The sequence below is a fragment of the Pseudopipra pipra genome, chromosome 13 (assembly GCF_036250125.1).
Source record: "Pseudopipra pipra isolate bDixPip1 chromosome 13, bDixPip1.hap1, whole genome shotgun sequence".
Classification (NCBI taxonomy): domain Eukaryota; kingdom Metazoa; phylum Chordata; class Aves; order Passeriformes; family Pipridae; genus Pseudopipra; species Pseudopipra pipra.
The window spans coordinates 20,925,777-20,947,467 of NC_087561.1; the positions used below are offsets into that span (position 1 = coordinate 20,925,777).

The window sequence follows — 21,691 nt, forward strand, 5'->3', positions numbered from 1 at the left end:
GGAAACGCGGACCACAGCATCCCTCTGTGGTGGATCTGGATAAGGGCAGGCTTGGAAGAACTGCCGTCAAATTCGGGGGACTTTTTTGTTTGTTTTTTGGGTTTTTTTTCCTGGGATCAGCTGGCAGTTAAGCATCTGAGTTGCTGTGTTTAAACCTGAACCTTTAAACACCCTTTTCCTCTCTCCCCACCCCAACACTGTGCTACACAAACTCCAGGTTTCTTCTGAAGCTTTATTTTAAGGAGAAGTTTCAAAGGGCTCCTTTCACAAAGAATTGTGCTGTCAGGCTCTTTCTCTTCTTTTAATTTCATGAAAGGTGTTTCTTGTCCAGTGGTGACAAGATCCAAGAGAGCTTTGGAGAGCACCGTGAAGGCAGCCAGACTGTGGCTCTTCTTCCCACTCGCCTCATGCTCTGCTGCCGAGCCTGTTCCGTGGCTTCCCAGGCAATTAGTGGTTACAACACGCATCCACACAGTCGGCAAAACCACTCCAGCTTTCTGTCTGTCCTTGCTAACTGCTTCTGGTTTCTTAAGCCTTCAGTAATGATGAAATGACTGGGGATAATTTCCGGAGTGTAAGACCTGGGATCGTGTTTTTCTTCTAAGCAGCTGGTGTCCCTTAGGATAAGGCAGTGGGACAGGTCTGGATGGGTGAGCTTTACTCTGCATTTCCAGCCCCCATGCTCTTGGCAATCAGTTTGGAATTAACTGGTTTCTTAGCCAGGGTGGTGTCAGCTCTGTCAGCTGGTAACTGAAAAGCAGTGCCAATCACTTCAACCTCAGGCTTCCGGACCTTATTGCTTTATTTTTAGAGCACCTTCTAGCCCACTAGCAGCTGATCCGGTGTGAATTTCAAAGCCCTGTTCTTTAAACCCTGAAAGACAAAGATTAAGGGAGACACTTTCCTCGGAAAATAAACGCCAGAGTTTAGGGAAGGTCTCTGCAGAGCACCAAGGAAGCAGAGACCCAGGACAGAAGTGGCTTGGTTCATACCCCTCTCTGCCAACATTTGGAAAGGACTTGAGGGGGAAGTACCAGCAAATCCACTGAGAAATGGAGGAAAAAACTGACAAAAGCAGTGCTGGGATTACATTTGGGAGGGCTGTCCTCTCCCTTCTCCATTGAGAGGAGTTTTACCATTCTAGCTCTGGAAGAAACCTGCAGGACACCTGACTTACCTCTGAGTTCCAAGGGAGCCTTGCCATGCCTGGCTCTGGGCCTGGCAAAGCCGAAGATGCAACCACCAACACTGCCCGAGATTTGGCAAACCCTGACTTACCACTGCTCCTCAGCAGGGGACTCTGGGCCTCTGTGAGCTGCAATGGCAGAGACACAGGTGTGAGGAAAGGTTTGGGCCCATGCACAATCCTGTTGTAACCTGAGGGGGTGGGGGTGATTAGATATTGTGGGGGGAAAGGCAAAGGCTACCTAAGGGCCTTGGTAAGGTCATAGGCATTCCAGCAGTTTCAGAGCAGTGGAAAAGCAGCTGTTAAGCCACCTGTGCACCATCAGCCATCAAGCACAGCACTGCTGGGACCTGCCCCCGGGCTGGCTGGTGTCTGTGGTCAGGGACAACCTGCCAAGGGAAACGAAGACACTGAGGAATTAAAATCAGCAGAGGACAAGAGTTTCCCTTGTCCTTGAGAGAGCACAGGACACCCCAACCTTTTACAGCTGGGAGCCCCTCAGGCTGATGACCTGGTGACCAAACCCAGGCAGACAAAGCTGCTGTCCGTGCTTTCCCAGGGTACAGGAAACTAACCCCAAGCAGGAAAGCGGCTTTTCCCCTTCCCTTCTCTTCTTTCCTTTCCTCCATTTGCATCAAGCAAGGAGAAAAGTTCTTTGATAAGAGTTTGTGAAAATAGAACTGCTATCAGGATGACTTCCATATAAGCTTAGGTTTTAGGGGACAGAGGTCAGTCGATGCCCTCCCAGGGCGTGTTAGCTGTAGATTGTCCCATAAATGCTGATGTGTTGATTTTGCAGTTGTAAAAGATTTTCACAAGGAACGTATCCCCTCGCCTGCCCCACTTTGCACTGATAATTCAATCGCCAACTCTGTGGAAGGGAAGAGATACAGTAAGGCCCACTCAGATGCTGCTTAAATCCTTGCTTTAAAAGACAGGATTTCCCCCCCCCCCCCAGCACTACCAGTTCTTGTAACTTTTGTCCTGAGGTTTGAGTATTATCCAGTCTCTTCCAGATTCCATAATCAAGCACCTGAAAACCTCAGTGTATGTTTGACAATAAGTGTGATAATGGTTGCCTTTTATTAGAAAGCTTGAGAATGAGGCTTGGTGTTTAAAACGCAGAAGAACGTTATAATTAGGTGTCAACTTTAAACTGATCGGTGTTAATGCCCCATAGGTCGGTAACACCCCACAAGCATGTTTGTGTGCACAGCCTGACCCTGAGGACAGGTTTTTGGATGTGGACAGACAACCTCTGCAGGAAAGGGAAGTGTCTCCTCCACAGACCAGCAGGGCAGCCCAAGGGCACTGCGGGTGCACCCGGCGGTGCTGGGCTCGGCCCCAGTGCTCCAGGGATGTGCCCAATGGTGCCGGGATCAGCCCCAGAACCTCCGGGATGCACCCAGAGGTGCCGGGCTCAGCACCCCGCAGGCTGCCGCCGCACCTGCCCAGGTGAGGCTGTCACTGCAGCACCTGCCCAGGTGAGGCTGTCACTGCAGCACCTGCCCAGGTGAGGCTGTCACTGCAGCCCCTTCCCGGGGCGGGTTTCGCTGTCCCCGCACAGTCCGCACGTCGGGAGCGCCGCTGTCCCCTCGCGCCAGCACAGCTCGGGTTAACTGGCGGTTACAACACGCATCCGACACAGTCGGCAAAACCACTCCAGCTTTCTGCGCGTCCTTGCTAACCCGCTGTGGGTTTTTTAAGCCTTTGGTAATATGGAAACCATTGGGGGTAATTCCGGAGCGGAGGGGCGGGACGACCCGGGACGGGCAGAGTGGGTGCCCCCCGGCTCCACCGCGGGGCAGCGCTACGCTCCCCGGGGGAAGGTACGGGCCGGCGCGGCCCCCCCGTCTCAGGCGGCGCCGGTCGCGGGCCCGGCGCACAGGCCGCGGGCGGGGCGGGGCGCGGTCGCCATGGAGACGCCGTCACTTCCGCGCGGCCCCGGGGGCGGGGCGCGGCGCGCGCAGCGGTGCGGCCGGTGCCATGGCGCTGTCGCGCGCGGAGCGGTGGCTCGCGCTGCTGCTGCGGCTGCTGTCGCGCGCCTGCCTCGCGCTGCTCGCGCTGCTCCCGCCGCCGCCCGGGCCCGGCCCCGGCGCGCGCGCCGTCCCGCCGCCGCGGCGCGAGCTCCTGTTGCTGCCCGCGCGCCGCCTCGCGGCGCTGCTCCGCGCGCGGCAGGTACCACCCTGCGCCCCCGCGGGGGGGGGGGGGGGAAACGGGCACGGCAGGTACCACCCGGGGTGGGGGAGGAGGGGGGGACAGCGGGGGCCGGAAGTGGCCCCGAGGGGCAGCCACGGGGCTGTGACCGCTGTGTCCCCCTCGGAGAGTCTCGGCCGTGACGGTGTGGGGGGTACCGGGAGTGTCCCGGCGTCCCGGGCGCCCCTGACGGCGGTTCCCGCCCGTGGTCCGTGCCCAGGTGACCTGCATCGAGGTGGTGGAGGCGTACGTGGAGAGGATCAAGGAGGTGAACCCCCTGATCAACGCGGTCGTCAAGGACAGGTGAGTGGAGGGCGCGGCTGAGGGGGTGCTGGGCTCCCCGCTTGCCCCCTCCTTCAGACCCGGGCGATGCTCCGCACCGAGGGCACGGGGAGCCCCGCGCGGTGCTCCCGGCCGTGGCTCAGCCGGGACGGTGCTCTCGGCTCCAGCACAGACCCGGGGCGATCTCACCTCCCATCACAAGCTCTTGCTGCAGTTGGGGTCTGCCCACCCTGCGGGGACCCCGCTGCTCACCGGTCCAGTGCCAGAACATCGCCCGCTGCCTCGTTGCAGGTTTGAGGAGGCCCTGCAGGAAGCCCAGCAGGTTGATAAGCTGCTTTCAGAAGGCCCTGGCGATGACTATCTGGAGGAGAAGTTCCCCTTGTTGGGAGTTCCCATCACTGTCAAGGAAGCCTTTTCTCTCCACGGTGGGTTTGCCTTTGTTCCTCTCCGCTTCACAGGTTGTGACTCACCACCCCAGGGTGGTGGGTGGCTGTGGCAAGTGCTCGGAGGGAAGCAGTTTCCCTTCCCTTGGTCTGCACCAAGCTCTGCCAGGGCTTCTGTGTCCGTGTTCACTAGTAGCACACAGGTGCTGCAGAGCTTGTGGTGCCTCAGAGGACCAGCCCTCGCTGGAAACCTCCTTCCTGCAGCCCCGGGTGGTGTCTGAGCACTGGCCCTGACACCTTCCTGTCAACCTTGGCACCGCAGGGATGCCCAACACCTCCGGCTTGGTCAACCGCCGCAACGTGATCGCCACCTCGGATGCCACGGTGGTGTCACGGCTGAAGCAGGCCGGTGCCATCCCACTGGGTGTCACCAACTGCAGTGAGCTCTGCATGTGGTATGAGTCCAGCAACAGGGTCTACGGGCGGACCAACAACCCCTATGACCTGCAGAGGATCGTGGGTGGCAGCTCAGGTGAGCCCCGGCATCTCGGCACAGTCCTGCCCGACCAGCGGGTTTAAAACGCAGCAAGGGAAGGGTTGCAAATCTCTGCACGTGGCTTTAATTCATCCCTGGGTTCCTGCAGAGCTCACAGGCCTCTTCCCTTGGCACTGCTGTTGTGCTGCTGGGGGTCCAGCTGCTTTGTCTCTTGTGAGTGTTTCACCTGGCATTGCTTCGGCTCACTCTGTCTTACTTTGGCAGAAATATCCATTTGGCCAAAATTCCCCAGCTGTCCCCCAGCCACTGCTAAAGCAGGCATGGCCCCCGCCCCTCTGGGTCACTGTGAGGTGCTCCTGCTTTTGCTGGATGACTCGCACCGTAAACCTGTGGGGTTTTGCCATGTTGTCTCCTGTGCAGGTGGGGAGGGTGGTGTCCTGGCAGCTGCCTGCTCAGTCATAGGCGTGGGCTCTGACATCGGTGGCAGCATCCGGATGCCCGCCTTCTTCAACGGAGTCTTCGGCCATAAACCCACGACAGGTAAGGGGGTGTGGGGGTCTCCTCCTCCCCAGCAGAAATGCCATGAGGTGGAATGGGGGCTGTGGGATGAACTCGTCTGGGACACCCCTGTGCTGGTCTCTGGTGGGATTGCTGTAAGGGGTCAGGTAACTCCTTGCATGGGACAAGCCCCCTGTGGGAGCACAGCTGGGCTTTGCAGCGGGAAGCCTTCGGTGGCAGAATGCCAGGAGCGTGGGAGACAGGGAGGGGTTTTACCCAGGTATTGCATCCTCAGCGTGGGATGTTTTCTCAAGGTCGGGATGTTTTTCTGGCTCTCAGTATCCTGGCTGGGTGCTTTTCCTCCCTTCCCCACCCCGTGCACCTTGCCATCAGCCCTTGTGAGGTGTGCAGTCCCTGAGGAACCACGTTGCCCTGTGCCCAGAGCCCCCCAGCAGGGCTGCCCTTGGCTGGAGGCGATGCTCAGGGTGGTACCCAAGGTCTCTCTGCTCGCAGGGGTGGTGCCCAACGACGGCCAGTTCCCAAACGCTCACGGGGCACGGACCAGCTTCCTGTGCACGGGACCCATGTGCCGCTATGCCGAGGACCTGGAGCCTGTGCTGAGGGTCATGGCCGGGCCCGGGGTCAGCAAGTGAGTTGCTCCCACTGCTCCTGGCTGCTGAGCTGGAGTCAGCAGCTCTCTGGTCTGCACAGTGGGTCAGTCCTTTGTACGAGACAGATCTGTACCCCACCCAGTTTGTTTGTTACTGATTTCCTTCCTCTGCTGCTGGCTTCAACGGGACCTCCGCAGCTGGGACTGTCCTTCCCACCACCCACATGCTCTGGGGAACAGGCAGCCATGAGCAGACTGTTGGTTCCCTCTTTACTTGCAAGCTGGTTCTCAGTGCTGTCCCACATGGCCCTCCCCTCCTGGGACTGGCCTTGCTCCTGGGTGTTACAGGGCCTTTTTCCTGTTGCTGAATGATGAGTTTTCCATCCCACACCACAGCCAGTTTGGTTCCTGCATAGGTCTGTGTAACCAAGAGCCTGCTATGTGGCAGGTGCCAGTGATGAGCAAAGCAGAGATGGGGCAGACAGGGCAGCCCTCCTTTGTGCCACAGCCTGCGAGCGGCTGTTGTCTCCATTACCACTTCTGTTTTTCCCTGGCTCTTGTGAAATCCCAGCCTTGGCCATGGACGGGGTTTGTAATCACAAGGTTCTTCTGGAGAGATAAGAATTTTCCCAACGGGAACTTGCTGGGACTGACGGGGCGGGAGAGCAGCTGGGTAGACTGTGGGCAGCAGGTGTCTGTGTGTCCTCAGGGTCTGACCTTGCTACCCTGGGAGGCAGAGCAGTGTCTCCTGAGGACACATTAACATGTGTGTGAGCAGTTCTGGCAGCTGGGGAGGAGCCAGGGATGGGTTTGTGACAAAGCCCCTTTCCCAGGCTGAAACTGAATGAGAAAGTGTCACTGGAGAAGATCAAATTCCACTGCATGGATCACGACGGCGGGTCCGTTTTTGTGTCACCTGTGGACAAGGAGATCTTGCAGGCCCAAAAGAAGGTAGGAAGGAGCAGAGGTTGGTTCTTGCTGGGGTGAGCCTGAAGATAGAACCTGGGGACACCAGTCGGAGGAGCCCTGGGGAGGGGAGGGAGCTGCTCTGTGTGTGGCTCCTGTGGGGACTGGCAGGATGGAGGGCTGGGGAGGCAGCTTTCTGTTCCAGTCCTGTGCTTCCAGAGGTTAAAAAGTAGAAAAAACTTTTTATTCTATGCTAAAGAAGAAGCAAGGAGAAGATCTTGTGAGCAGATGCCCTTGCCCTCTTCTCTGTACTTTCCATGGGCTGATGGCAGCACCTCACAACCTTATGGAAACAAACCCTTCCTACTTGTCCCTTCAGGTGGTGGAGCACATCGAAAGTGACCTGGGGGTCCGGGTTCAGCATGTGTCAATCCACAAGATGAAGTATTCTTTCCAGATCTGGTCAGCCATGATGTCGTCCAAGGACAGCAATGGAGAGGTGCGTCAGACCGAGCTGGCAAAGGCACAAATTTGGTGGCAGCAGGGAAGAATCAGCTGCCTGGGGCCAGCAGTGGAGAGTTGTAGGTTTTCCAGACCTGCCTGAGGGCTTTCCCTGCTCCTTTTGTCCCCGCAGTCCTCCCTTCATCTCTTCCCAAAGACACACAGCCCCTTCTCCCTTGCTCTCCCATGGGATGAGGCCGTGGCTCCCAGCAGAGGAGCAATGTGGTGTAGGGAGGGGAAGGTCATTTTGACACACTGACCTTCATGCAGGTTGGTAAGGATGCTCCCCAAGCAGGGAACATCCTGCCTCACTCTTGGCTCTGTGCTGTGTCTTCTGACATTGCAGGCTGGGATTAACACCTTTTAGGATGCCAGGACAAACAGGGCATTAGCAGCTTTCCAGCAGCAGGCCTGCCTGTGTTACATTTCCCTTGAATTGCAGCCACTGTGCTATGCTCTTTGCATGCGGGGAGGTATTTTATAGAGAAAAACCCTCTTGGGAGTGTTGTACCTTATGCATTCCTGGCACACGGGGAGTGGTGGGAAACAACACAGCCCCATGCACTAAGGAGGGCACATCTGGCTCCTCTGCCTCCTTCCTGGTCCCATGGCCATATCATAGGAGTAAATGCCTGGACATTATCTGGACATCATCCCTTGCATCATGCCCATTGGGTGCTGGAAGGTGCTGCTTTGGGAGGCTCTCCCTCCTTCTTCCTGCCTCTGGCAGGGAGAGATGCTCCTGCTGCCACCCTGGATCAGTGCTAGAGCTGTGGGGCACTCCTGATGGGCATCTCCTGTGTGAAAATGGGAAGGGCTCACATCAGGATAACGGGACAGCTGGAATTTCACTGTCCCTTGCAGCCTGTGCCTCCCTGCTGTGTGCTGGCAGTGCTGACGGGGGGAGTGGGTGTGTTACAGGAGGCACAGCGATTCACAGACCTGCTGGGGGACCACGGGAAGCCGGTGTGGCCGCTGTGGGAGCTGATGAAGTGGCTCGTGGGGATGTCTTCTCACACCTTCCCAGCTATTGGTGAGGCTGGGGGGAGCCCTGGGGAGTGCAGAGGCAGTGGTGGGGCGGATGAGTTGTTAAATGCAGGTAATCCCAGTGCCTAGCAAAGGGACTTGGGGTTTGTGCTGAGCAGCTTCAGCCTGGTTTTGTAATGACACTCAGTGTCTTTGAGTCACATTTCAAGCTTGAGGGAGAGTTGGCTGGATCTTTGATGCATGGAAGTGGGTATCCTAGGTGAGGATGATGAACTCCTGCTGTGAGCCCTGTCAGAACTGCTGGGGAGTCTAGAGGGAGCCAGTCAGGGTCTGCACTGATCTGATTTCATAGCAGCAGGTACCAGAGAACCCTAATCAGTGCAGTTGGGCTGTTGTCTGATGAGTGCTGAGGTGGCTCTGCCAGCTCTGCTCAACCCCAGCACCTGGAAAAGCTGGAAATGAGGGGCAGGCTGAAAGCTTGTCCCTTGGCAGAGCTGGGGGGATGCTGCCCACAGAGTCATGCCAGGGGCAATCTGCTGTGGGTACTGGTGGGCAGGGGGACTTGGGGGGTGCACTAGGACTGGAGGATGCTGCATGGGGCCAGGCAATGTACTTTCTGCCCCACGTAGCCCGCAGTCTTCTCGCTCTATGTCCCTATTTGTACCCTTTCCCTGCAGCCCTGGGGCTGACGGAGAAGCTGATGAAACTCAACCACAGTGGGAATGCCAAGCTGGTGAGCATGGGGAAGAGCCTGCAGGAGGAGATGGAGGCGCTGCTGGGGCAGGACGGGGTGCTCCTCTACCCCTCACACCCCACCATCGCCCCCAAGCACCACTCCCCCATCTGCATGCCCTTCAACTTCGCCTACACGGGTGAGCAGCTCTGGCTCTTGTGGGGTGCAGGTAGGGCTGCCCAGGCTGGCAGCCAGGGTTTTGTAACCAAAGTGTTCCCATTGCTGACGGTGGGCTGTGCAGCACAGAGAGGGGTCTGGCTGCTCCACAACGAGGGTTGTCACGCTTTGTGCCATGTGGCATCTTTCACCTGCTGTCCACAGCGGGGCAGGTCTGAGTGATGTGTCTAATCTCAGGGGCCAGTGTTCCCCAGAGGTGTTCCAGCTACCACTGTGGTTTAGCAGGAACCTGAGAACCAGCATATCCTGGGGTACAGTCTGGGGCTCCCTGCATGGCTTCCCTGTGGCCGGAGCACCTTGGTGCTAGTGCTCATGTCAGTGCTGCCTGGCTTTGGAGGGATGGAGGAGTAGAGTCCCAAACCAGATCTTGGCATGCCATGCCTCGTAGGTGCCATTTGCAGATACGATGTGTGCATTGGGAACCTCTGGCCAGTGATATCCCTTGTCACCATGTCTCAGCACCACTGTGTCAAGCACCAGCTCCCAGGAGAAACACGACGTGCCCGGGGTGGGAGAGCCAGGCAGTGGTGTATCCTGGTCACTGTGCTCACTCTGATCCATCCTTTTCTCTTCCAGCCATCTTCAATGTCCTGGGCCTACCGGTGACACAGTGCCCACTGGGGCTGGGCAGCGAGGGGCTCCCACTGGGCATCCAGCTGGTGGCAGCTGCCTACAACGACCACCTGACGCTGGCGGTGGCCCGGTACCTGGAGAAGGCCTTTGGAGGATGGGTTTTGCCGGGGAAAGTTTAGCCTTGGGAGGCAGGAACAGAGAGGGTGGTGCCCAGCGAGGCAGTGGCAGGTGCTGATGTTCCCTTTGCATCCCACTGTGCCCTCCTGGGAACAGCTGGTGGTGCCTCCGGCCATGGGGCAGCCGGGCTGTTGCTGTTGGATTCTTCATCCCTGCAGCACCTTCTGTCAGGGAGAGACCTGCCCTCCCTGAGCCCCTCAGGAGCCCCGGTGCTGCAGGCTGAGGATGTCCTGCCTGCAGTGGGCATCCACCTTTTCCTGGCCATGGAGATGGTCAGCGCTGTAACCCTTGCTGCTTTTGAAGATGCTGAGTGTGATCTTGGCAGAGGAGATGCTGCCAGACTGCTGGGGGGCAGCCACTCAGCCCCTCTTGGGGCCCCCCTGGGCACATGAGGGTCCTCCTTGGCCTGACCCTGCCCACAAGACTGGACTGTGCCTGCTGCACCCAGGCTTGGCAGCCCCCACAGCCCCCCTGGTCTGCTGCAGCATTCCCACTGCCCTCTGACCAAAATGGGAGAGGGGCTGAAGGGGCTGGGCTGAGCCCTACGCCCGCCTCACCAGAAGTGCTTTGTGGGGTAAGGGGTGCTGGGCTCTGCCATGTGTGCAGCTCCGGAAGGAGCTGTTGCTCTGAGAGCATTTGTAGCACTGGATAAAGTATCTCCTGCCTGTTTCTTCCCCTTCTGTCTGGGAGGGATCACCCCTGCCACCTGCCCTGCCAAGCTGCCTGGCCTCTGCCCCAGGAGTGGACATGGGCAGTGATGTGGGGAGCTGTCTGGGTGGACAGCAAGCACAAGGTGTTCTCAATGAGCGTGGTATTAAAGAGTCTGTCCAGTCTGCTGTGGCCATGTGTCCTTGTTCCTGATGGCTGTCACCCTGCCAGCTCCCACTGGGCACTGGCCCCATCTCTGCTTGGGATGTGTGGGATCTGCCCAGTGCTGCTGGCTGTTGGAGCAGTGCAGGCACAGTAGTGGAGGTGCTGGCATTGACCCCAGGTGTGGCACTTGGACACTGTGGGCCTCTTGTTTTGGAATGCCCTAGCTGATGGTGACTGCTCGGCCCCTGGCAGCGCTGAAGAGTGCCAGCAAGCTCCACATGCTGCCATCCATGGCTCCATTAGTCCTTTAGCGGTTGCAACAGCTCTTGGGAAGCTCAAGTCTGGCTGCTTTCTATCCCAAGGGGCTGCCAAAGGCCCGGGGCTCACAGGGTGATGCACAACCACATGCAGGTCCCTTGGGGTCTCTAGGGCAGAGCTGTGGTCTCAACCCTGCATGTCCAGACTGCAGCACTAATCTTGGCAAGGATAAAACTTGTTGGTTTTGCAGAGACATCCTGGCCTATGTCTGCCCTGCTCTGTGTTGCCCCTGGCCCGACCCCCGTGCTCCTTTCTGTCCCCAGACCACTGATGGTCCCTCCAGGGGGGGTGCAGGGTGCTGGGATGAGGTGCAGGCAGCATACAGCAGGGTGCTGGCACTGGCTGTGTCTTGGCTCTGGCGTGCAGAGGGCACTGCTGAGCGCCCATGGCCCGCAGGGATGCTGCCAACAAGGAAGGAAGGAAGGGAAAAAAAACAAACCCTGGCTCAGGAAAAAACGCACAAACCACCAAAGCCAAATCACATGTCATTGGACGTCTCCCAGCGCAGGAGCACAGAGGACTCAGACCTGTCCCCAGTCTGGAGGGAGCCTGGCAACTGAGCAGACCCTGATGACGCTTCCAGTGAACGCTCAGAGCCGGATGTGGGGCTGCTGAGCTGAGGGTGTTGCATTTTACAGAGCGTGGTGGGCACAGGTGGGTTCCTGATACAGCAGGGACCAGCGAGGAACTGCGTGGGTCAAGGTAGGGGGGAGCACCGGTGCCTCAGGTGCCATGACAACAGGGATGCAGGCAAAGGAGGGGATGTTGTGGAGAGGGGGTTAAATCCCCACAATCTCAGCCAACGGGATATCCACCAAGCCATACTTTTACAGTTGCTACAACACAGGGAGGGTTGCTGAGGTTTTCCCTCTGGCCAAGGCAGAAGGGGAGCAGGTGTGCTGGGGTCATTGTGGGGCTAGCAGGGACTGGCCCGTGGCCACCCTCACTGCTGTGGAGGCACTGTCTCCCCTGTGCTGCCTCCAGCAGCTGGAGAAGCCCTGTCCCTGCCTCTGCAGGCAGCCGGTCCATCAGTTCCCCAGTTCTGTGCCCCCGGTCTTGGGGACTTCTCCCTCCAGGCAGAAACGGTCCTGCCTTCACTGGGGTCTGCTGCTAAGCCGGTAGGGCTCTTGCTGGCTTCGGGGTGGGGGCAATCCCTAAACCCACTGCCTACGCTTCAGCTCTGGAGTTTCAGAGGTCTTGCCTCTGAGCCCTCGCCCGCGTTTTGCAACTGCATGTCCCTGCTTGTTGGCTGCTCCTCCTTGTTTCGAGCTCTGAATGCTGCAAGGGACAGAAAACAGGGACAGCATTTTGTACCTGCCTGCCGAGGTGGCTGCGCTCGTAACATTAGCACAGTGTGAAATGGGAAGAGCGAGAGGCAGCAGCTGCAGTGAGCCAGCCCTGCAGGTGTCCTGTCTGGCCAGGGGATTCTCCCATCCCTTTGCCTCTGGAGGTGGCCCCAGGCTCCCCACAGGCGGACGTGTCCCCACAACCAGTAGGTTGGCACTGGTGGCCTCAAAGTCCTTGCACATCTCCCCCAGAAGAGGAAGGTTACTTCCGTGGCCAACAATAGGGAAAGATTCCTGGCAGCTGAATCATGGGGCAAGGCCATGGTAAGGAGGGGCTGGCCAGGTGTCAGACAGAGGTGCCCAGTGGGACAAGCCTCTGCTGTGGTTCACAGGACTGAGGTCTCTGCTAACAGCCCCAGGGGGTCCCTTGGGGTGTCCCATGGCACCTGGTGGGGTGCCAGCACACACAGGGCGCTCCCCATACCAGGGAGGCTGTGGGAGGGCTGGGGGTGTCCTGGCAGCGGTGTCACCGGTTGTGCCAGTGTGAGTCATGCCCAGAGCTGGGCTGAGTCAGCTCCACAGTGGTGTGAGCCTCGGGGGAGGAGGTTTCACAGACCCACATCCCCGTGACGTCGGCAGCCTCTCCGTAACAGGCACCTCTGTGCCACGCTGGGCATGCAGACTCCATGGGCAAGGCTTGCCTGTGGCTGGTGTTCCTGGCTGAAGCTTTTCGAAAAAATATCCTTTCTCTAACCACAGGTCCCAGCTGCCAATCATGTCTGCAGGTGGCAGAACAGCTCCAGCACACCCATCCCTCGCCACAGCCCTCGGTGAGGCAGCGTAGCATGGGGACAGATGGACGGGCCGTGGTGGGATGAGCCCTGCCCTGCACCTGCTGCTGTCTCTGGCCAGCTGCTCCCTCCTCTGGGGTAAGCTGGTGCTGGAGCTACCGCTGCAGGCTGGGGGGACCCTGGGTGCAGGGCAGGGGTGGCACAGGGACACCTCTTAGAGCTACAGAAGGTACCTGTGGAGAGGAGGGGACCGAGTGGTTTTCAAGTTGCGAGAGGAAAGAAAACCCCAGGGTCAGCAGCAGCTGTGTCAGGGTGTCAGCGCCTTTGGCAGGGGCATGGAGAGGGTTCTCTTGGTGTGTGAGGCATTGGGGGGATGCAGGTGCTGAGCATCCTGCTGCAGGGTCAGTGTTTGCCCACTGTTGCCGAGCTGAAGCTGGGGACTGTGGGAGGGGGAACCTGTGCCACATAACCATGCAGTGACTGGCCAAGGAGGGGACCCTGCAGAGAAGAGCAGCGCTGCCTGACACGTCTCTGCCCCCTCCCAGGGATGCTACTGCGGCCACGGCGCGTGAGGCTGGAGGCACAGAACTTCCACGTGTGGCTGCGGTGGGAGCCGGACCCCAGCTCGCCCAGCCATGCCACCTATCAGGTGGAGTGGAGGAAGCGGTAGGTGGGGAGAAGGGGGCAAAGGGTCTGGTCCCCCAACACCCTGACAGAGGCTGTTGGGGACCCTTGGTAGCCAGAGGGTTGCTGTCTGGCTGTAAATAACACAGAGGAACAGAGCAGTGGAGTTGACAGGGATCGGCTCGTTCCACCCCTGCACAGGCAAGGTCAGCTCAGGACTGTCCTGTTGGGTTTTGAACACCTTCAGGGATGGAGCCTCCACACCTCTCTGGGCAGCTTGGTGCCTTTCCTGGTCACTCTGCCAGTAAAAAACAAAGGGGTGGCTTTTATGCTGGGGTTTGGGGTTTGAGGGTTTTTTTCATTATGCTGAATGGGATTTCCTGTATTTCAACATGTGGCACTTGCCTCTCGTCCTTTTGCTGGGCATTGCTGAGAGGAAGGCTTCATCTTCTTTACTCCATTGTGTTGATAAGACCCCTCACCCAAAGCCACCTTTCTCTGAGACTCAGCAGTCACTGCTCACTTGGCCTCCCTCGTAGCACAGAGCCTCAACCCCTCGGCGGGCTCTCCCTGCCCACATGTGTTTCCTCATCGCAGAGAGCACAGGTCAGGGTGTAGTGCCAGGTGCCATCTGTCCCCAAGAGGGACTCGACTTGCTGGTGACACCCCTCCTCACACATCTCAGGACACTGTTGACTGACACCTCGGCTTTCCTACACTTCCTGCCTTGGCAGGATGGCGGTGGCTGGGCAACCCTCCCTTTGGGCTGGGGAAGTGCCAAAAAGGAACAATCCCTGTGCTTTCTCCCTGGGCAGGACCTCGAGCTGGATCAAGGCAGATGCCTGCAGGGGGAACAGCACTGGCTCCTGGGAGTGTGAGTTGTATTTTGACAGGATCCACGATATCTACTGGGCACGGGTGAGAGCGGTGGCCGGAGGCGAGCAGTCTGAGTGGGCCAGTTCCAGCGAGCTGCAGCTGTACAGAGACAGTAAGGACAGGGGAGCTCCTCCAGCTGGGCTCTTCCTGGGAGGGGAAAAATGGGGGGAGAGATCCTTGAAGAGAGCTGGTGGGATACAGTGAGAAATCGTATGAGGATACCGGTGGGAAAAGTGCTAAGAGCTCTGACTGGAGGAAAGGGATGGGGCAGAGCTGCTGGAGGAGGACTGGGTGAAGAGCAAGGGGACAGAGGAGGCACTCTGAGGTGAGGACGATGGATGGGAGGCCCAAGGCCAACAAGACAATGTGAGAATTTGGGTTTCTGGAGAATGCAGTGAGTTGGGGAAAAGAGGCTACACCTCCAGGCTTGGCTTTTGAAAAGTGTTTTTGCTCCAGAAAGATGAAGCTGGGGCAGGCAGGGGCAGGCAGGGGCAGCCCCTCTGGTGATGCCTTCACCTTGGCTGCCATGTTCACCAGGTTGAGGAATGTGCCACTTCTCAGTCACAAACTGTCCTGTCCAGAAAGCCAGGAGGTTTCTTGGGGACAGGAAAGACTCAAGACCACTGACACACCTCACAGGGGGTTATTGCATGAACCAAACGTGCCAGTGGCTAAATGGGGTCGACATTCATTGTTTGGGTTCCCTCATTCATTCCCTCTGCATCCAACTGGCATGGAAATGGGTGTGCTCACCTAGAATGTGATTGCTGCCCTCAGCAATGAGTCTCCAGGCCCTGGGGGATGGCTCAGGGGTGAAGGGCTTGGCACTGGGAGCGGTGGTGCCACAGGTCTGTCGGCGTGAGGAGGAAGCAGAAGCAGTGTTGGCTGTCATGAAGAGGTGGTGGCTGCCCTTCCTGTAGCTGGTTTCACAGCACAAAGTGCCATCAGGCGAGACCCAAGGAGCTTCTGCGCACTGGGAGGAGGATGTCAGATAGAAAAATATCATTTCTAGAGAAACAAGATGCCTGCCTTCTTTTGAAGGACTTAGTTTTCTTCTTTTGTTTCTTCTTTTTTCCCCCCTCCCTACAGCAATTGTGGGGCCCCCCAAGTTGTCCTGGCTGCTCCAGGATCAAATCCTCCACGTAAACATTGCCATGCCACTCACTCCCTACCAGAGAAGAACTGGTTCCTACAAGCCAGTGGACCGAGTGCTGCTGAAACTGTGGTACTGGCTGCACCTGTACGAGGGGGACCTGCTTGTCCAGCAGGTGTGTGGCAGCTGGGCAGGACTCGGAGCGTGCGGGGCTTGCATGAGATTTCCTGGGGCAGCAAAGCTGCCGTCTCGGGTTGCCTCGGTGTGGGGGTGCCTGTGCCCCAGCCCTGCTCACACCTGGCTGCTCCCCCAGTCTGGGACTCGCACCCCAGCAAGGCAGGAGACCCCTTTCCTCCCTCAGACTGCATGGGTAAGGAGAACCTGTGACGGGTTCTGTTCAGATGAAAGGTGATGCCACAGTGGTTCCAGAAGGCGCTCTGGGACCTGAACACCTTCTGGGGCGAAGAACCAAGCACTGGAGGTGCCAGGGAGCAGGGGCTGTGGAGCAAGTGGGACACTGAGGCTGCGCTGGGCAGTGGAGCCATGCACAGCCACTGTGGTCACCTGTCCCATCGACTTCCAGGTGCCCTGCAAACGGAGCAGCGAGGAAGTGCCGTGCACCTTCGGGCCCCTGAAGCCCAGCACACGGTACTGTGTCCGGACGGCAGCCGCTGGCATGGCCAGGGAGAGGAGCCAGGAGGCCGAGCAGTGCCTGGTGACTCCGGCAGGCCCCCCAGGTGGGAGGAGCACTCTCGCCAGCTCAGCCGGCGCGGTTGCATCTCGGGTCCTGCGGTCTTGCATGTGGGTCCCTCACCCCCAGCCATTGTGATCAGGGTTGTGACCTAGCACTGCCCTGTGGGGACCTCTCAGGGCGATGCTGTCTCACCCTCTGCCTTGGGCTTGCCTCCTGGAACATCCCAGCCTGCCACGGGGGCTCCAGGGAAAACACTGGCACAGGGTGGGCTGGGAGGGATGTGCTGGTGTCTTTCCACCTGTCCGTCTGCTGTGACCTCCCAACAGGCTTTCCCTGGGTCCCTGCCATGCTAAGTGCCTCCTTTGTGCTGCTGCTGCTGAGTGCGGCCGGGTTCTGCTTCGTCCAGCTGCACATATTCCTTAAACCCTCGGAGATGCACCTCCCAAAAACACTGGTGAGTGACGATCCTCCTCCAGCCTCTGCCCCATGTGTGCCGCAGCCGAGCTGGGATACCCTCTGTTTGCAGGGGCTCAGCACCTCCTTCCCTCCACCTCTCGCCCCACCAAGCCCATCTTGGTAGCCAGGTGCCTCCTCTGCTGTCCAAACCACTGTACCCCAATGGGAAGGTACAGGTGGAGTGCATCAGCCAGCTGTGGGTCACAGTGCAGGAGGGGTCTCAGCAGCACGGCCCCCATGCTGGCAGGGGTTTCGGCTGGCTGAGGCTGAGCCTGTCACTGCTTCTGTCCCTGCAGGCACTCCTGAACAACGAGCTGAGTGTGGGCATCCGGATGCCTCCCCTTGAGCTTGAGGAGGAGCCACTGGCCCTGCTCCTGCAGACTGTGCTCTCCTCCTGTGGGCCACCTGCAGCTGGACAGGCATCGCCCACAGTCCCACTGTTCCTCCGAGGCCTCGCACAGGACATGACCGGCTACTGTGCCAACGGGTTTGGCCTGGGCTGCCTCATGGAAAGCACCCCATCCTGCACCCAGAGCCTGCTGGGACATGCCTTGGGCTCCCAGGTCCCATCACAGCTGGAAAAAGATGAGGAGACAAGTGATGGGAATAACGTGCCAGAGCAGCTGGTGCCAGTGGGACTGACCAGAAACAGCTACATAGGTGACAGGGACAGCCGTACACCCGAGACATGGCTCACCCTGCACCTCCAGCTGTATTCTAAATGCCAGCGCCCAGCCCTGGGAGCAGGCAGCCGCCTTCCTCTGCCCATGCCCAGCAGGAGCTGCAGTCAGGAGGACCTGCGGGAGGGCCTCGGCATGGCCAGGCACTGGGTCCCACTCAGCTCCGTGAAGCTGCCGGCCAGGGAGGAGGAGGAGGGAGGGCAGCTCCTCTGCGCTCTCCGGCCCCTGCCTGGCATCGGGACTGAGCCAGGCGACAGCACCATGCAGCGAGGCCACTCAGAGCAGGCAGCATCGGGCATCCCCAGCCCCTGCCAGCCACCGCCTTTGCCCGGCAACGTCCCGTGGGCAGCTGCCTTCTCTGGCTATGAGCCACGTGCTCCACCTGGGCCACCGTGAGTGGGGGCACCCTGGGGATCTCCAGGAGCCCCCAGCTCCCAGCACAGCCCAAGGTGCCCCCCAGCCATGGTGGCTGCCTGCCCCAACCTGCTGGTGCCAGGCTGGGGACAGGGCAGGGGCAGGTTCCCGCGGGCAGGCACAGGCATGCTCCAGGCTCAGCTGCCATGGATGGGCAGGATCCGCATCTCCAGAGCTTCCCTTCCAGGGTTTTGGTGCTATGGAGCCAAAGCATAAGGAGAAGAGACCAAAGTTCAACTCCCAAAACTCTTATCTATTTATCTACTTGTATGTGTGTATATGTGGTACAGTATCTATACTAATGCAAATTTATGTAACACTCATATATAAACCCTCTTTAATGAAAGAGGAGATTGGGTTTTTTTACTTCCCTGGAAATAGTGACTGTGTGCTGGAGTTGTTTTTAAATATCACCCATTTATTACAGAAAGCTGGCTTCTGTGCTCACTGTTTCTGTGTTACAGACCCAGCACAGCCGTGTCTGAACAGCAGCTGGGAAAGGCACTGGGAAAACCGGGGGAAGGTCAGCAAACCCTTTCTGTCCTGATACCTTTCGTTTGAGACTGGTGACTAAAACGTTTCCATCTTTGGAGCTGCACTTTGCGTTGTTGTTTTCCGTGTACACACGGCCATCTAGTGGAACCGGGGAACGGTGACATTGGGGAACGTCCACTAGATAGCGGTGTGTACTTGAAAAAGACGTAAATGCATCATGGTTCTCTCCAGACCACCGAATGTGAAGATCCAAAGTTGAAAACGTCCTCAATTCAGTTTTGGGAAACGGACTTGCAATTTTGGCTCCTGCAAGCGAACTACAGCCCTTTCCCTCAGGAAGGAAAGCCCATACCCTCGGTGTCTCAGGTGCAGATGGTGGGCTGCCCAGGGCACTCCACAGGCAGCAAGACTTTCTGTCCTGAACCCTTTTGTCTGGGAGCAATCTTTGGCTGTATTCAGTTTTGGGAGAGGGGAAACCTCCTTGTGCTGTGCCACAGGCTGGCAGCAGTGGAGTTCAGCTCTGCTGACAAATCCAGGCTCCTGGACTGATGAGATTTACTCTGGATCTGGGAACAGGTGAGAAACTGGTGTCCACGTCCACTGTGTTGGAGGTGCCAGGCTCACACTGGGGCACAGCCAGTGCTCTAATCACAGCTGGCCAGGTCTCTGCAGATCAGAAGAGAACCAGCTCTTTCCTGAATCTGTGGCAGGGCAATGGTGCTGGGATTCCCACAGGTGATTCAGGCAGTTACTCAGTGGCAGCAGAGGCTCGCCCTGGCCCAGGGGTGGCTGAAGCAGCTGGGATGTCCCCACTGATATGAAAGAGTTGTTCATGCAGAGTGGAAAAAGGCAGAAGGCTCGTGACATTTCAAGATGGCATTTAGCATCTGAAGTTTCCAATCTCTTGGATGCAAGAGGGGTTTTTCTGCTCTGCCTCAGAGGTGCAAGCAGCATGTGGGACTCTGCAGAGCCACAGAGAGAAAAGGTGTGACACTTGCTGGGACTGAGGTCCCAGCATGTCCCAACAGAGACCTCTGTGCAGCGAGGGGTCTGGGTGGAGTGTCTGGATTAGACCCTGCCTGACCAGGCATTTTGTGTTGAGCAGGATGGAGCTGGATTAGGTGTAAGCCCCCAGCCCCAAGCAGGCCCCCAGCCTCAGGCAGGCCTGGCCAGTCCCTCCATCACCACTGCAGCCTCAGGCACGTGCATACACCCGGCTCCTGCCTCAGCATCCCACACTGCCTCCACAGCATGGAGAGGGGTGAGCCAGCAAGTGGGCCTCAAGCACCCAGCCCACCCCACAGCACCATCACCTCTGAGGTCAGATGCCATCCTGGTGCCAGCCTCGGGCCCAAGGCACAGTGCTGTACCCGCAGGTCCTGGTGCGGGGGCTGGTGAAAGCTCTGACTCACCCAATCAACGGGCTGTTCCTGCCTTCTCTCAGTGGTGTTTTCAGCTTCAGCCGGTGCCAGATCAAAGGAACGAGAAAGATGCAGCTGCAAACAGCTCTTTATTAGAAACAGCAGGTTTAGGACTTTGCAAGAGGGTATTTCTTATTACTAATTCTTGGAGAGCGGAGCTGCCAGCCTATGAAAATGCTGGAGAGGGGAAAATTGCTGTGTGGGGGCTAATGGGGCTTTCACAGCCTCTGCATGGGAACCATTGTGCCTGACAAACATGGGGGACGTGGTGGCCCCTGAAACAACAGGGGAAAATCAAGCTTTAATGTTTTGCAGGCTGTCAGTACCAAGGAACATTTGCCTTTGAAAGCCACAGGAGGCAGAGCTACAGTGAGCCCACCCTGCTCTGCCTGCTCTCCCTCCTACCTGTCACTGCAGCTGCCCTGCCGCCTCTGGGACAGCCCAGAGCTATCCCAAACACTCGTAGCCACCTCAAGCACTGTCCAGCACATGTTTGTGTATCTGGCAGGGACCTGGGACCTCACTGAGTGAGGCCCTGTCAGCCAGCCTCCCCATGCAAGTTGCCTTTGTGATGGCTCCATAGCTCCAGATGGGTCCCCAAAGTGGGACAGAGAAGCAGCATTAAAGCTGTCGTGCTGGACCCCATTCTTCAGCCAAAAAAGGCTTTGTGGTTTGACAGGTCAAAGCTGCGATGTCCAGGCCACTGACTCCTGCTGCACCTCCCTCTCAGTGGTCTGAGCTGCTTGGCCTGCCTGGGAAGTTGACTGGGATGTGGGTGGGGACTGTGGGAGCCCCAGAATCTGGAGCCTGATTGTGGAGTGTTCGGGAAATGTGCCTGGAGAGGGCTGCAGGGCTGACAGGCTGCAGAGATGTGAACTCGCTGGCTCAGACCTGTGCAGTTTCTCTCCAGGCAGGAGCTTTCCTGCAGCTCAGCAGGTCAGGACCCAAGTGGGGCAAGAGGGATGCACAGGTCACCCCAGGGCACTGCAGAGCAAAATTGGTCCTGCTTTGTGTGCTGGTCTGGGAGTGCCCTTGCCTGGGGATGCATGGCAAGTGTCTGCACTCAGGAGGTGCCATGGGCACCCTGCTGAAGCTGAGCTGAGGGAGTCAGTTGTCACCCAGCTCTGTCACCAGGTCCCCTTGCTCTGCAGGATGACCTCCCCTGCGTTGGACAGAGGAGCCTGATCACTTGCCAGTGCTCAGGGTCTGTGAGACATGGCCAGTCCTTGTGCTTCCCATCCTCCAGATGCACGTCAGGAGATGTCTGGTCTGTGGACAAGGAGCGGTGGCTCAGCTTAACACCTTCCCAGTCCCTGGCACTGCTTCAGTAGCTCTCTGCCCCTCAGGATCACTAATGCTCCCAGTGACAGCCAGCACCAGCAGAGCTGCCCTCTGAGCTGGGCACATCTCACATTGCACTCTGAGTTTGGGGAGGGTTCTGTGCTTCCTCCCCATGGCAACCCTCTCCTGCCCATGTCCTCACAGCACAAGTCATGAGCCTGCCTCCAGGACTTCATTCTGTGACATGAAACTTGGCACTCATGGGATGGGAAACAGGCTAGATATGGATTTTTGTTTGGAGAAAAGTCACAGCTGAGTGTCCACTTGGGATGAGGTTAGCCCGTGGTTTAGGGTGGAGAATTTCTGTGTTTTGGGGTGGAAGGTGCCCATGGTGTGGACCAGGGCATTTCAGCTCCCAGGCTGCTGTCCTAGAACTGACTTCAAAGCTGAAGGAGAGCCTGGGAGAAGAAAGGGACATCTCCCTTCCTTCCTTTACACTTCTTGGCTGTAGCCCAGCACTGCTGCAACCCCTTGCATGAGGATCTTTTCCTTTTTCTCACAGCTTGCTTCTGGAAGTTACCTGCTACCACTGTCCCAGCACCTTCCATTGGGGCCATCCATGCATGACCCCGCCCCTGGCTGGTGTGCACAGAGCTCTGGAATGTCTACAGTCCCTGCTGGGGAAAAGGGGAAAAGGGTCTGCAGCAGAGGAGGGGTGTCATGGGGGGGGGGGATCCAAGGTGC

General features: G+C 58.2%; 2 protein-coding genes and 1 long non-coding RNA gene across 5 annotated transcripts; 2 read left to right on the plus strand and 1 right to left on the minus strand.

Moving 5' to 3' along the window:
* Positions 1-218: 218 nt before the first annotated feature.
* On the minus strand, positions 219-3,314 carry LOC135421709 (uncharacterized). 2 transcript variants are annotated; one of them, XR_010434171.1, is made up of 3 exons: positions 2,692-3,314; positions 1,178-2,633; positions 219-873 (listed from the first exon to the last, which is right to left on the minus strand). It is a non-coding gene; the product is annotated as an uncharacterized LOC135421709 (long non-coding RNA). The 2 variants fall into 2 exon arrangements; XR_010434170.1 differs by having other exon boundaries at positions 219-1,315; positions 1,428-2,633; positions 2,692-3,312.
* FAAH2 (fatty acid amide hydrolase 2) lies at positions 3,139-10,538 on the plus strand. The gene is made up of 11 exons (XM_064670360.1): positions 3,139-3,364; positions 3,603-3,685; positions 3,956-4,089; positions 4,370-4,579; positions 4,964-5,083; positions 5,555-5,690; positions 6,485-6,602; positions 6,937-7,056; positions 7,980-8,091; positions 8,723-8,917; positions 9,532-10,538. Exons 1-11 carry the CDS (start codon positions 3,173-3,175, stop codon positions 9,705-9,707), a joined length of 1,596 nt encoding a protein of 531 aa, XP_064526430.1. The 5' UTR covers positions 3,139-3,172; the 3' UTR covers positions 9,708-10,538.
* A 137-nt stretch (positions 10,539-10,675) lies between these two features.
* LOC135421707 (uncharacterized) lies at positions 10,676-18,180 on the plus strand. 2 transcript variants are annotated; one of them, XM_064670361.1, is made up of 7 exons: positions 10,676-13,051; positions 13,459-13,579; positions 14,353-14,525; positions 15,503-15,681; positions 16,090-16,243; positions 16,527-16,654; positions 16,953-18,180. In XM_064670361.1, the coding sequence occupies exons 1-7, from the start codon at positions 12,997-12,999 to the stop codon at positions 17,730-17,732; spliced, it is 1,590 nt and encodes a 529-aa protein (XP_064526431.1). In that variant the 5' UTR covers positions 10,676-12,996; the 3' UTR covers positions 17,733-18,180. The 2 variants fall into 2 exon arrangements, with proteins under 2 accessions (XP_064526431.1, XP_064526433.1); XM_064670363.1 differs by having other exon boundaries at positions 13,459-13,562.
* Positions 18,181-21,691: the final 3,511 nt, after the last annotated feature.

Coding starts and splice junctions, on each gene's coding strand:
- FAAH2 (XM_064670360.1), top strand. CDS start 3,173: ATGGCGCTGTCGCGCGCGGAGCGGTGGCTCGCGCTGCTGCTGCGGCTG. Junction 5,691..6,484: donor GCCGGGCCCGGGGTCAGCAA/GTGAGTTGCTCC, acceptor CCCCTTTCCCAG/GCTGAAACTGAATGAGAAAG. Junction 8,092..8,722: donor TCACACCTTCCCAGCTATTG/GTGAGGCTGGGG, acceptor CTTTCCCTGCAG/CCCTGGGGCTGACGGAGAAG.
- LOC135421707 (XM_064670361.1), top strand. CDS start 12,997: ATGAGCCCTGCCCTGCACCTGCTGCTGTCTCTGGCCAGCTGCTCCCTC. Junction 13,580..14,352: donor CAGGTGGAGTGGAGGAAGCG/GTAGGTGGGGAG, acceptor CTCCCTGGGCAG/GACCTCGAGCTGGATCAAGG. Junction 15,682..16,089: donor GGGACCTGCTTGTCCAGCAG/GTGTGTGGCAGC, acceptor ATCGACTTCCAG/GTGCCCTGCAAACGGAGCAG.